Source organism: Saccopteryx leptura, chromosome 1 (genome assembly GCF_036850995.1).
Source record: "Saccopteryx leptura isolate mSacLep1 chromosome 1, mSacLep1_pri_phased_curated, whole genome shotgun sequence".
NCBI lineage: Eukaryota > Metazoa > Chordata > Mammalia > Chiroptera > Emballonuridae > Saccopteryx > Saccopteryx leptura.
Window position 1 is genome coordinate 120,238,000 of NC_089503.1, and position 12,861 is coordinate 120,250,860.

The window sequence follows — 12,861 nt, forward strand, 5'->3', positions numbered from 1 at the left end:
AATAGGCTGCCTCCCAAATCCACAGGCCCACTAGGGGCTGTGCCTCCTTCTGGGTGGCAGGAGGGGCTGGGTGCCACTAGATATCCTTCACCCCGGAAGAGGTACTTGTACTGCTGAGTACCACTGGACCCATAAATATTTCAGTGAGTTCAGAAAAAAAAAGTAAAACGTTAAAATGGGTAATGTAATTGAGTCCATTGTAATTATCATGAGAAGAAACTACAAAGAAAGGTTCCTACTTTCTCTTCTTGGCTGCCCCGATGATCTGGGTCACATGTTTCCAACCGTATCTTTAGCAGTTCTGGGTTTCCAAACGCCCAGCTCAGGGGCTGCCTTTGTGGGGGAGAGAGGACATGTCTCAGTGCTCTGCCCCCACTTAGAATCGACTAACTCTTTTTGACTTGGGCACAACATAGCTTTTTTTTGGGGGGGGAGGCTTTTATTGCTTTGAAAGTCACCAATCTAGGACATGTCTCAGTAGGATTCCTCCAACTAGAAAGAAGAGAGAGGGGACCATCTTTTGGTAATGTGGCACATTGTAATTGCCCGTTATTACCAAATAGATCACTCACATCAGGTACATATACGGTCATTTATTTATTTTTAATCTAAGGGGGAAAAAAAAAAGATGTCCTTTTCCACTTTGTTCCAGAAATATACTGGCTCTGATACTAATTCCATACCCTTTTTGTACTTTTGCAAAGTGGATACAATATAGTCTGAATTTTTGTGGAAAATGAATTCTGTATTGGCAACATTGGAAGTCACTGGTGGGATATTAAAGGATAGGGAAAGGAATTCTTAGACTACTGAAGCAGTGGGTTGGGGGAGGGCTTGCTTTGGTTTCCTTTCTCTCCTTTCAGCCAGCACGTGTCTTCTACAGAACAGTCTCCAAAGGCAGGACTCGTACTGGGACGACTTGAGTGCAAATCTGTGAAGCCTGGTGCTCCTGGAGGCCTTGCTTCCCAAGTGGAAGAGCAGGGATTTTTTCTTCTGTAGTGATAGGAAGCCGCAGAAAAAGTTTCTCCTTCTATTTAAAAGTAAGTTTTTATGCATTTTTAATTTTTATTTATTTATTCATTTTAGAGAGGAGAGGAGAGAGAGAGAGAGAGAGAGAGAGAGAGAGAGAGAGAGAGAGAGAAAGGGGGGAGGAGCAGGAAGCATCAACTCCCATATGCGCCTTGTGCAGGGTTTTGAACCGGTGACCTCAGCGTTGCAGGTCGATGCTCTATCCACTGTGTTACCACAGGTCAGGCTCTTTTATGCATATTAAGAATTTTTTTTCCTTATCATAAGAGAAGTTTGTATTTGTTGCTGAAAAACAGAAAATACAGAGGCAAAAAGAATAAAATGGGAAATACTCATTATTTCCCTAAGCCAGAGAAGAAAACCATGATCAACACTTCAGTCTAAGTCCTTTATATTACTTTTCCTTTCTCTGCTCTTCCTTCTCTCCCACTTCCCTCCATTTCTACCTCCTTCCTCCCTCCTCCTCTCTTCTCCCCCCTTCTCCTCCTAGTTTCCTTTTCATACATATATATCTTTCCAGATATTTTCATCAATATATAAATATATTTATGTGACCACAGACCACTGTTTTGGACCTTTGGCTGTAAAGGATAGAAGACAGTTAATAACTAGGAGATGTGTGGTTACTGGTGGGATTTCTGGAAGAAATATTTGTGAATATGTTTGTAGGCTGAGGGGAAAAGCCAACTGAAATCGGTAGGGTCATGAACTGGCAATAAGAAGGTGGGATCGTTGGTGGTACAAACTGGAAGAAGAAGGGAGGGGAGGGCTTTGAAGAAGTCACATAGGAGATCTTATTCTTGTCTTCAGAGACTGGAGGGAAGGAAAGATGAGAGAGGGTTTTAGGTGGAGCAAAGCACAGGCCACGATATTGAGGGAATAAACGTTCAATGGACTCTTATCAATACTGTCCTGTTGATTGCCTTGTAAAATCTCTACCCTTCTCCCTTCTGATTAAAAGTAATTCTGAAGCCTGACTAGGCTGTGGCTCAGTGGATAGAGCGTCAGACTGGGAGGCGGAGGACCCAGGTTCGAAACCCAGAGGTTGCCAGCTTATCACGGACTCATCTGGTTTGAGCAAGACTCACCAGCTTGAGCCCAAGGTTGCTGGCTTGAGCAAGGGGTCACTTGGTCTGCTGTAGCCCCCGTCAAGGCACATATGAGAAAGCAATCAATGAGAAACTAAGGTGCCGCAATGAAGAATTGATGCTTCTCATCACTCTCCCTTCCGGTCTGTCTGTCCTCCTCTCTGACTCTGTCACACACACACACACACACAAAGGCAATTCTGGAAACATTTTTTAAATAATTGACAAGAATGTATTAATCAGTTCTCATAGTAAATTTTGTTTTATGTCTAATTTAGACCAATTTTGGCAAAGTAGAGATTGGAAGCTCTAGAGCTGTACAAGCCAATAGGAATATAATGCAAGCTACATATGCAAATTAAATTTCTAGTGGCCAAGTTAAAAAAGAAAGTGAAAAACAAGTGAAATTAATTTATGTAATAAATATATATTTTTTAACAAATATACCTAAAATATTATCATTTCAACGTGCAGTCAATATAACAATTAGTAATGAGCTACTTTACATTCTTTTTTTCCCTACTTCATCTTAAAAGTCTGAAACGGCCCCATTTCACCTGCCCAATAGCCTCACGCAGCTGGTGGCTGCCATATTGGACAGTGCAGCTCTGCAGGGTCCACACAGTTTGTATCTCTGAATGCTAATATAAGAAAGAAAAACGTGTCTGTTCTTAGGAGGCGACAAAAGACTCTCTCATTGGCCAAACTCTAGTCAGGTTCCTCTGAGCTCTTTTTCAATGAGACTCTGTCCTTGGGTATGTACTCAAGAACTCATTTTAGCAAGAACCCTGTCAGTAGGGTTTTGAAAGAGTGTGGATATAAGAAACTTCAACAATGGAGGTGTCTGGCCAGATGAGCTTTAGCCAGGGTGTGTGGGCTCTGCTGTCTCTTCCGCTGAAGTGGAAAGAGCACTCGGTCCTGGAGGCACCTCCTGGCTCTGCCGCCGCAGGTCAGCTAACTTTGCTGGCCCAGGTTTCAGCGTCTGTGGCCCTCAGGGCCTCTCCCTGTCTGCATTCTTCAGGGTGTCTGTGCAGTCCACCTCAGCAATGATGAGGGGACCCTTTGCCCCACAACCCCCCGCGGGGCTGAAGGCAGCATTGATGTGAGGGAGCGGTCCTCTGTGTCAGTCTGTTTTCTCTGCTGTGCTGTTTTCCCTTCTTGTTCTTGTGAATTTCAGTAATGAACACAAATATGCCTAAAGGGAAATGCATGGTTGAAACAAGTAACTTATTTTTTTTAATTAAGTTTATTGGTGGTGAAACTGTTTAATAAGATCATACAGGTTTCAAGTGTACAGTTGTATGATACATGATCAGTATATTGTACTGTGTGCCCAACACCCAAGGTCCAATCATTTTTTTTCACCATATATTTGGCCCTCCTTACCCTTTACTGCACCCCCCACCCCACAGCTCTCTCCCTCTGGTAAGCACCATACTATTATTGCCTCTGTCTGTGAGTTTTTGTTTCTTTGCTTTTCTTGTTTTAAGCCAGTAATTTAAGAGTGCATAAAGAAGTGCTTAAAGGCAGTACTTTAGTAAATATTGCAAGGTAGTAATCGGTGGTTCATCTGTTACAGCATTAATCAGTTGTTCACCCTTTAAGATGGAGAGGCAGCTTTCAGGGATGTATTCAGTTCTGTAGTAACCAGCTGCCAAGTTCAGCAACTGCTGCACTCAGATATTCAAGAAATAGTAAAATGGGAGTTGAGGAGAACAAAAGGTGAAATTAATAGGAAAAAATTGTCAGAACTGAGAGAATTGGCATTTTTTATTGATAAGATTAGATGAAAGTGCAGTAATATTTTCACTGATAATATTTTCAGTGTTTCAGCTTTTCAGTTCTTTCGACCTGAAATTTCTAACAACGCAGCACATTGCTTCGGCTCTGAGAGGCTCCTGCACACCCTGATCTTCAGAACTCTGCTTACGCCTGTTTTCTTTCAAGGTCAATGGTATTTGAGTTATGTGTTCGAGTATCTGCACTGACTTAACCTTGGACTTTTGAGGTCTAAAGCTTTAAATCTTGTATGAAATATTAAAGAAATGTCTTGAATTGTGACATGTATGTATCACAAAACAGCTAACACCATCAAAAGAAAGCAGATTATGTTATTTGTTTCTACTTGTTAATTCTTTAATGCTCTAGAAATGTTTTTGACACATAAATGTAAAATACATATTAGCTATAACATAACAATGGAGTACAGGCATTTAAAAAAAGAAAGGTATATTGTTTCTTAATACTTAGATCTCGCTTACTGCCTTACTTAATGCTACCAGTCAGGAAAACAAAATGGTTTCAAGTTTTTATGATATATTCCTAAAGGAATCTCAGTAAAATTTCTCTAACCTTTTTTTTTCTTTAAATGAAGCTATACTTTCTATTTTTAAACTGAAATATGTTTTAAATTGACAGATAACATATTAGTTGTAGGTGTACAACATAATGATTCAATCTTTGCATACACCCTATGTCTAATTAACATCGTCACCACATACAGATTTTTGTCCTGTGATGAGGACTTTTCAGATCTACTCTCAGCAACTTTCCAATACACAACACAATATTATTAACTATGGTCACTGTGCCGTGTAGTTCATCTCTGTGACTTCTTTTGTAACTGGAAACTTGTATGTTTTGATTACCTAGCTATAAACTTTTCTCCTAGCCGTTTGGTAAAAGTAGAATTGAGGTGATTTTTGTCTTGCTCTTAGAAGTTGTAGCAAATGAGGGTACCCAGTGATTGATGGCCCCATAGTGAGGAGACAAGCTACAGAAACCTCTCAGGCTCGGTCCCGCCGAGTGCCAATGTCAGGCTGCTTTCCAATGACGAGAAGTCCTGAGGGAGAAACCGTGTTGCCCAAAGGAACACAGGGGCTCTTATTTGTGTGCACACTTATTCTGAGTTGAGAAATCAAAATGACCTAAGGAAAGATTTCCATGAAAACAGTATCCCTCAAAACACAATTGTTTATTGGCTTTTTTTTTTTTTTTTTTTTTGAGAGCTCTACTGCTGAGTGACTGTGTGTTCTCAGAGCAAACAAAGCTCTCAGCTCCGGCACGTACAGCCAGCCCACTTCGCCTCCGCCCTCCAGCTCCCTCTTGTGAGTTAGAGATCCGATAGCCCAGGCTGAAGCTCCAAGCTCCCTGTGGCCACGTCGCCCTTCTGTGGGGTGCCTGGCCATGCCAGGGGAAAAACAAGGAAAGAGAAAGGGGTAGGCAGGCCTAGGCGAAGTCATCCCAATAAAGGTTAATCTCTGGGTGGTGACACCTTCTCACACGACTGGACAGAAAATGCTGGGCAGCTGGGCTGTGCTTGCTCCTAGCTGCCTGTCACGGTACTGGGAGTAAGAGGTGACCTATTTATTTTTAGAAGGGGACAGTCATAATAACTCGGCTTTTAGCTTCATTCAAGGCAGGCAGACGCTTTGGAAGTTTGTAAACACCTACTTTCTGAGTAAGGGAGGAGTGCTTGTTTGCGAAAAAGGGAAGAACTTGACTACTGGGTTTTTTCCTCCTGATAGTCATCGTTAGCGTGGAGAAGAAACCACTGTGGCACGGACGTGCTGCTGCCTTCTCCACGGTATTAGTCTTTTTAAAGGGCAGAAATGCCTGAAGGTGAAGACTTGGGACCAGACAGAAGGTAATTGCGATCTATCCTTACTACTTCTAGAGTCTGTTTTATTTGCTAGGTATCTTTCATTTGCTAGTTAGCTTTTAAAAATACTATGCCTAGTTAAAATTAAAAATTAAAAAAAATTAGAATGTAATCCCTTAATTCCAGGAAACTGAATTTTCTTTAGCATGAAGAAAGAGACATAAAATTAACTTAATATACCCTTAGAAACATACGCAAATAAGTGTTTTTATTTAATGAGAAAATGATGGTGTGAAATTCTAAAAAATATTTCTACCTACACCATGTAAAAATTCTGCTTGAATTTTTGGATGTTTGATTTTTGACTTTAGATGATAGTTGTTGGAAATCTTAGCTAGTGAACATTTTGTAAAACATTTGCATTTTAAAGACTTGTTGAACATTTCTAGGGGTTAAATATTAGACCAATATACCAATTTTGATATTGCCATACTTTTTTTTTTTAACCACAGTTCTTATCTTTGAAAATGCAATCGTTGAAGCCCATGTGCAGAGCATTAATTGTATCAATGTTTTTACTAGTATTTAGCTCCAAGAAGAGGGGATAGGGATGGGATAGAAAACAGTTATTCCTAGTAAATATGAGCATAACTTGTGCCCATACTGAAAGTTCCATTTCTAGCCCCATTGCTGTTAACAACATTGGTATGAATGAGTTTCATTGGCGTTCTAATTAGTGTCATGGAAATTCAGGTATGAAGAAGTAGGAAGAAAACAAAACAGAAGCGAACTCATGGATACAGAGAACAAACTGATGACTGCCAGATGGGAGGGGGCTTGAGGGACTGGGCGAACTAGATGACTGGGGTTAAGAAGTGCAAATTGGCAGTTACAAAGTAGTCACAGGAATCAAAGTTCAGCATAGGGAATGTAGTCAGTAATATAGCGGTGCCAGGTGGGTGCTGGATTTGTCGAGATGATCCCTTTGTATGTTATATAAATGTCTGATCCTACTATGCTGTACACCTGAAACTAATATAATATTGAACTGTGATTGAAAAAATAATTTTTTAAACTGTTAGAAAAGGAAAAGGGGCTATTGACAATTTTATTGTCAAAGAAGGTGGAAACTAATCACTCTTTAGGAACAGGAGTGCTGATATTTTGTTGTTGTTATCTTTACTTTAAGATAAGCAGCCCTTTTTAGCCATGGTTATATGATGTGTGTGTCTATGGATTATAATGATTTATAATTGCGTCCTTAGAAGCTACTTTTCTCTTTAGTTTTTTAGTTTTTATTTTCTTCCAGATTTATATTGAAGGAGGACATTAAGTTGTTGACATTTAATTGAGTAATGAAACAGTTTTTTATGTAAAACGAGACATTAAATCAAGTACTTGAAGAAGACATTTATTAAAGTGCCTAGATCTAGGATACGACTAACTAAGTACTTATTTTCAGAGAAATGGGAATTTCAGTTTTGGTTTTGAGCTGACAGGGTTGATCTACCTGTATTGTGTGTCTTATTCTCTGCCCCAGGTGGTGTAAACATGTCTGAAAGCAGGACTTCCTTTTTTTCCTCTTAGCATCTTGGCATTCCTGCCAGCCCTTTGAATAGAAGTTTGAACAGAATAGTCATTTTTAATAAATATGTGCTGAATGGGGTGTATTTATAGACCATTTTAATACTTGCAATAAATCTAGGGGGCCTGACCATTTTAGAGACTCAAGGGACAGATTTGGCAGAAATGTAATAAAGGTTGACTCAATGAAATGTAACATCATCACAATTAAATAGTAATTAATGGTGGATAACTATAAATATTTTGAGCTAAATAGTTTGTGATGTAAACTCAACTTTAGATTGTTTTCTAAGAATATTTTATTGCTTACAAAGGACAGACAAAAAGGAGATGATATCTAATAATTATTATTAGGTATCTAATAATTATTATTATTACCAAGGACTGATAATGTACTTGCTGAAAATGGGAAACTCCCTCTCAGTCCTTTGAAGTAATATACCCCTGCTCCCACTTTTTTGTTTTGATGAGGTAACTCTCCACCCTTAATAGTTTGTGATTTTCTATACAATAGAGTTTGCCTGGCTCATATGTTTGTCCCCCTGCCCCCATCTGTGCAGATGGCCGGAAAGGGCACTGTGGACAGGACGAACCCATAGAGCTAGGCTAGAAATAAAATGTTACACTTTTGAGAGGGAATTTTACTCCTGCTAAATTTGAGATTAAGTGCCACCGGACGACTCCTCTGGGGCCATGTCTGAGAGAGAAATAACTATTACAAGTGGCAGGTCTGCTGACACTTGTTCTGAGGGCTCGAGTGCCACGGGTCACGGCTGAGTCTCACATGCGCACTGCTTCATATTACCTAGGTCCCGGTTTGGAATTTGGTGACCTGAATTGCTCTGCAGCTGGCAGGGAGCTAAATCCGAATGCTGTGGTTTCAATCAGTGGAAACCAGACCTTCACCTGTGTGTCTGGATGAGTGCTCTGGGCCCCGTGCGCTCAGGGGCAGTGGCTCAGCGGCAGCTTTGACACTCACCTGTGTACAGATGTGAACAGGATGCCTGGGACCGGGGGAGGCAGCAGAGAGACCCTCCCCTTCTTTGTGTATCTCGTTGCCCATAGTAAACACTCTTGGTAGCAACCTTCAAAGTCTCCGTCCCAGTTTCAAGGTCAGGGGATGAGGGGGGAGGGTGTGACAGAATGCCACTCGGAGGCAGGATAAGGAAGGCAGAAGCCCAAGCAGGAAGCCAGAGAAGGAAGAGGCGGAGGGGGGCGGCAGTGTCTGAGGAAGCTGACAGGATTGAGAAATACAAGGATAATGAGACCCTGGCCAGGGGCCTGGCTCTATGTGGTCCCTCGTCCCCCACCCCTTGACTTGGGGCCCCACTGTGGGGGCAGCGCCTGGGTGGAGTGGTGTGGACAGGGGAAACATTCCCCATTCCAGCTGCCAGCAAGGGGGTGGGCCCTAGGCTACCACGACTGAGCTCTGAAGGTGTCCTCCACTTCCACACAAGGTCACTGTGTCCACACGTTCGCTCTGTGTGCGCTTCTCAAGTGTGCATCTGAACCAGCTGCTGTGCCAGGTGGTGGCATGAGGGGTTAGGCACCTGCCCTCAGGGAGCGTACAGTCTGGATGGGGAAGACAGACATTTAAGTTAAAAAATAAGTAAAGAAGATTTCAGATAATAAGGGCTAAAAATAGTTAAAATGGTAATGTGGGGAAATGCCTGGTGCGTGTGTGTGTGTGATGCGTAAGAGGAGTTCAGAAGGCCTCGCCCAGGCGGTGCCCTTGGAGCTGAGGTTGGAAGGAGCCGGCCGTGTGCGGGTGTGCAGAGCACACGTGTGCCCAGGAAGAGGACCCAGCGCGAGTGCAGGCCCGGAGGAGGGGACACACCAGCATCTGGTCGGAACAGAAAGGCAGGAGTGGAGAACGTAGAGAAGGAAAAGGTTTGGTCAGGCCCACAGCGTCTTACAGGCCAGAGTAGGAGGTTAGGTTATTCAAGATGGTGAGAATTAATTAGAGGGTTTGAAGTAAAGGGTTGGAGTGGGTGTGGGGCCACCAAAACACTTCAGAAACATGAGGTAATACACTTTTAGGGGTTGGCACAGGAACCTCAGCATCATTTATAACTTTTCATGGAAACGTGGATTCTGGGGTATAAAAATGCTATAGTTTGGAACATAACTATCAATAAGTCAATAGTGGGAAATTAGGTGGGTGTGCATTTCAGAAAACAGTATAAATTATGCATCAAGAAAACCCCAGAATAGAGGCTGATATAGTGGAAATTCAAGGCAGACTGTTTATTATGGAGTAATTTGAGGTCAGCCATTGGGTGACAGATAAGTGGGTCCCCTGCATGGTCTTGCAGGCCTTCTTGTAGGTGCTTGGACTCGTGTCAGCAGCTTTACCTTCTGAAGAAAGAGAACAACTTTACATGGTGAGTCTGACCATTAGGTGACCCAGTGGGGTGGGCTGTGAGTGTGTGACCGGCTCCACTGTCTTTTTTTTTAGGCAAGTATCTCAAATCCATAGTGAGGGAGGGTGATTTGGCATCTTGCTCACCATGGAACAGGGAAAGACCACTACTGGGATGCCCTCTTGAGAACTGCAGATAGCAGCTGTTTTCTAGATTGTTCCAAGTATCTGCTTATGTTTTATGCAGATCTAATACTTAACCAATAAGCCAAATATCACCAAAAGGACAATGTGCAGTTTTAACGATTAAGAAGCAAAATATTGGTAATACAGGACTCTCTAACGCCTTGTTATTTGCCTTGTCATATAACATATTAAAAACTTAAAACTTTAATTGATAAAGGCCACCAAGCCTCTAAAACGAACTCAGCAATAGCAGTTTCAGATGCTCACAGATCTTACTGCCCTGCTCCGGAGTGGTGAGGTTCCATTTGTTTGGACTCTGGCGAAATATATGAAAGGCTATTTTATTAAAGGAAACCAAAGCTGTTTTAAATAAAGCACATGGCCTGAATTGTATTTGGAAAACGGCATTAGCAGTTACATCGAATTTTATTTTTGGAGAAAATAAAATAAATTAAATATAGTTTTCTAATCCAGATAGTTTAATAATTCAGGTTGACCCGATTATAGGCTTAATTTTACATTGTTGATAGAGCCTATCCTTTGATGGTACTATTTCTTTAAAATATGAGATGAGGCTAAGAAAAGCCTCACCAAGAAATCTGACCAGCACACGCCATCTCAAGCTTTATGTGAGATGGGTTTCCACGAGCAAGCATTCCATATTTCAGCGTTTATGTCTGAACACGTCCTTGTGCTGCTGTTGTCTTTGAAATTGGCACAGAGAGGGGAAGTCAGTGAAGTTCATACAGCCATGAAGTGAAGGGCTTCCTACTTGAAGGCAGGCTGCTGACTCCTGCGCCTGTGCAGTTAGACACATATACAGTCATGTGGTGCGGACACACTGGGTGGGTTTGATGCCCAGAAAGGTCAGTATGGTTGGGGAAAGGAGAAAGGAGAGAGTGGCTGGCAAGGAGTGGAGAAGGTGTAGAGGAAGCCCTGGTTGGGCCTTCTAGGTAATGGTGTGCTGGTCTTTGGGGGAGAGGAAGCCCTGAGCTCAGCATTCGTTGTTTCCTTTTCAAGACACACATGAGTGCCTGAAAGTGGAGCTGGGAAGGATGCACAGAATTGGTTCTGGAAAGCCTGTGGGGCTCTGCTGCAGCTCACAGAGTGATCGGGTGTTGATGCAAGAATTAGCGTTTAATTCTAGGATTGCTGCATCTTCTTCATGGATGTATCCCCAAGGCACGCCAGCCGCTCAGTGAAGGCTTGTTGAATGAATGGTTTATTTTTTCCACCCTCCCACACAGTCATGGAAAATGTCTCTAAGGCTTAGAAAATGTTTACCACTTTTAAAATCCTCCTTTGACCCAGCTGGGCTAATATTTGAAATTGATTAAGAACATGGAGAACAATATGGCCTGTCCTTGCTGCCCGAGTTTGTTTGTGTGCGATATCTTAAATTGCCAGTTAACAAGTGGCACGCGTCCCAAACCCTTGGAGCTCCCCAAGCCCCTGTTAAAGCTGATTTCTGTTTCATAAACATAGGTGACTAATTTTTTGTCGTCCCTGAAATGTGATGAAGGTCTCTTCGGTTTCTAATACCAAAGGAAGGCTACAGCTGCCATGTGTTGGGCCATGGAAAGAGCTGTCCCTGGGCTGTCCCAAGGCTGCCAGCAGAAGCAGTCCCTCCAGAGGAAAAGTCCACCGTGCGGGCTTTCCTTACTCCCAGACTTGTGTCCCTTAGTGGGCAACTCTGTCTATATCCATCCAGTTGTCGTCTTCTCACTGTGGAAATCAGCGGCAAAACTTGTGCACAATGTTGTTTTCCACTAAAAGATGTTATAGCCATTCATCTGGGGAAATAAAAATGGTAAGGGGAAAAATAAATATAAAGAAGAAAAAAATCAACTGTCATCTTACTGCCCTAAAATAATGCTGGTATATTTTATCTTCAAGTATTTCTTTGGACATAGGTTTTGGGGGCAAAGTTACGATAATTGTATACGATGCATACAATTTTGTGTGCTCCTTTTTCTTTCTCTCTCATGAGCCTTTCCTGGTGGCCTCTAACATTTGGAAGCATATTTTTATGCCTGCAGAATATTTTACCCCTTGGATTTTTCCAAATATATTATTACTCTACTATTGAAAATTGTTTTGCCGTGTAAATGGGAGTGATGCACCACTTTAATATTTCTAATTAGAGAAGAGCTGCCAGTTTCCTAAGGCCTGGACCCAACATCATTTCCACCACGTTTTGCTGGTCAAGCAGCCAAAAATTCCAGAGTCTGGGATGAAGACATGGAGACCTCACTTTTTCTTGGGAAGAATGTCAAAGAATTTGGGGGCTTCATTTAAAACTTCTAGGAAGAGGAAAAATATTTACTTAATATTTGTTTTTATAAAATATTTTTAATCAGTTATTTGTTGAAAAGATATGTATAGTGGAACTTTCTATCTGGAATCCTCTCCTAAAAAAAATTGCTGACCATTGACATCTGTTCCTAACAGAGGAATGCAAACGTATTTTTTGATGAATACACTTACTTATATGGCATAAATTGCTGTTTCTTTGAAGCTCAGATCTTTAGGCATAAACACTTACCTATTTCATCCATTGTGTAGAGTGACTCCGGCATGGTCTTTGGAATTAGGCAAAGCTATTTTCAGTCCTGGCTGCAGATCCCAGCCTCCGCATTTACTGGCTGAGTGACCTTGGGCAAGTTTCTTAGTCTCTCTGTATTCCATTTTGTTTATCAGTTAGATGGGGATAATAGTACTTTAGAGGCTTCTTTTATAGATAAAATATGGTAATCTGCATTAAATATTTAGTTTCGTGAGCGGCTCATTGTAAGTCCTCAAAAAGTAGTTAATCATAATGATATTTACAGAAGTTATACATTGCTTTTGCAGCACAAAACAGGTCATTTTGAGTGAAAATGTCTCAAGCATCTGGGATCTGATCCTTGTAAATATCCTTATTACAGTCATGACATAATGTAAGGTGCTCAGTGTGTGCTGTCCATCCACTCTGTTTAGATGGTGGTCTCAACTGGGCTCCATGCAGAACT

At 41.7% G+C, this 12,861-nt stretch overlaps 1 protein-coding gene across 2 annotated transcripts in view; it reads left to right on the forward strand.

Moving 5' to 3' along the window:
• Positions 1–12,861, forward strand: part of RETREG1 (reticulophagy regulator 1) — a 123,591-nt gene that overhangs the window by 79,688 nt on the left and 31,042 nt on the right. The window contains exon 1 of one of the 2 annotated variants that reach the window (XM_066374189.1): positions 5,194–5,763. The exons of the other annotated variant lie outside the window; for it this stretch is intronic. Coding sequence (XP_066230286.1) covers positions 5,729–5,763 — 35 coding nt within the window. The 5' untranslated portion in view covers positions 5,194–5,728. Of the gene's footprint in view, positions 1–5,193; positions 5,764–12,861 lie in introns of those variants that run through there. 2 annotated transcript variants of the gene reach the window in all.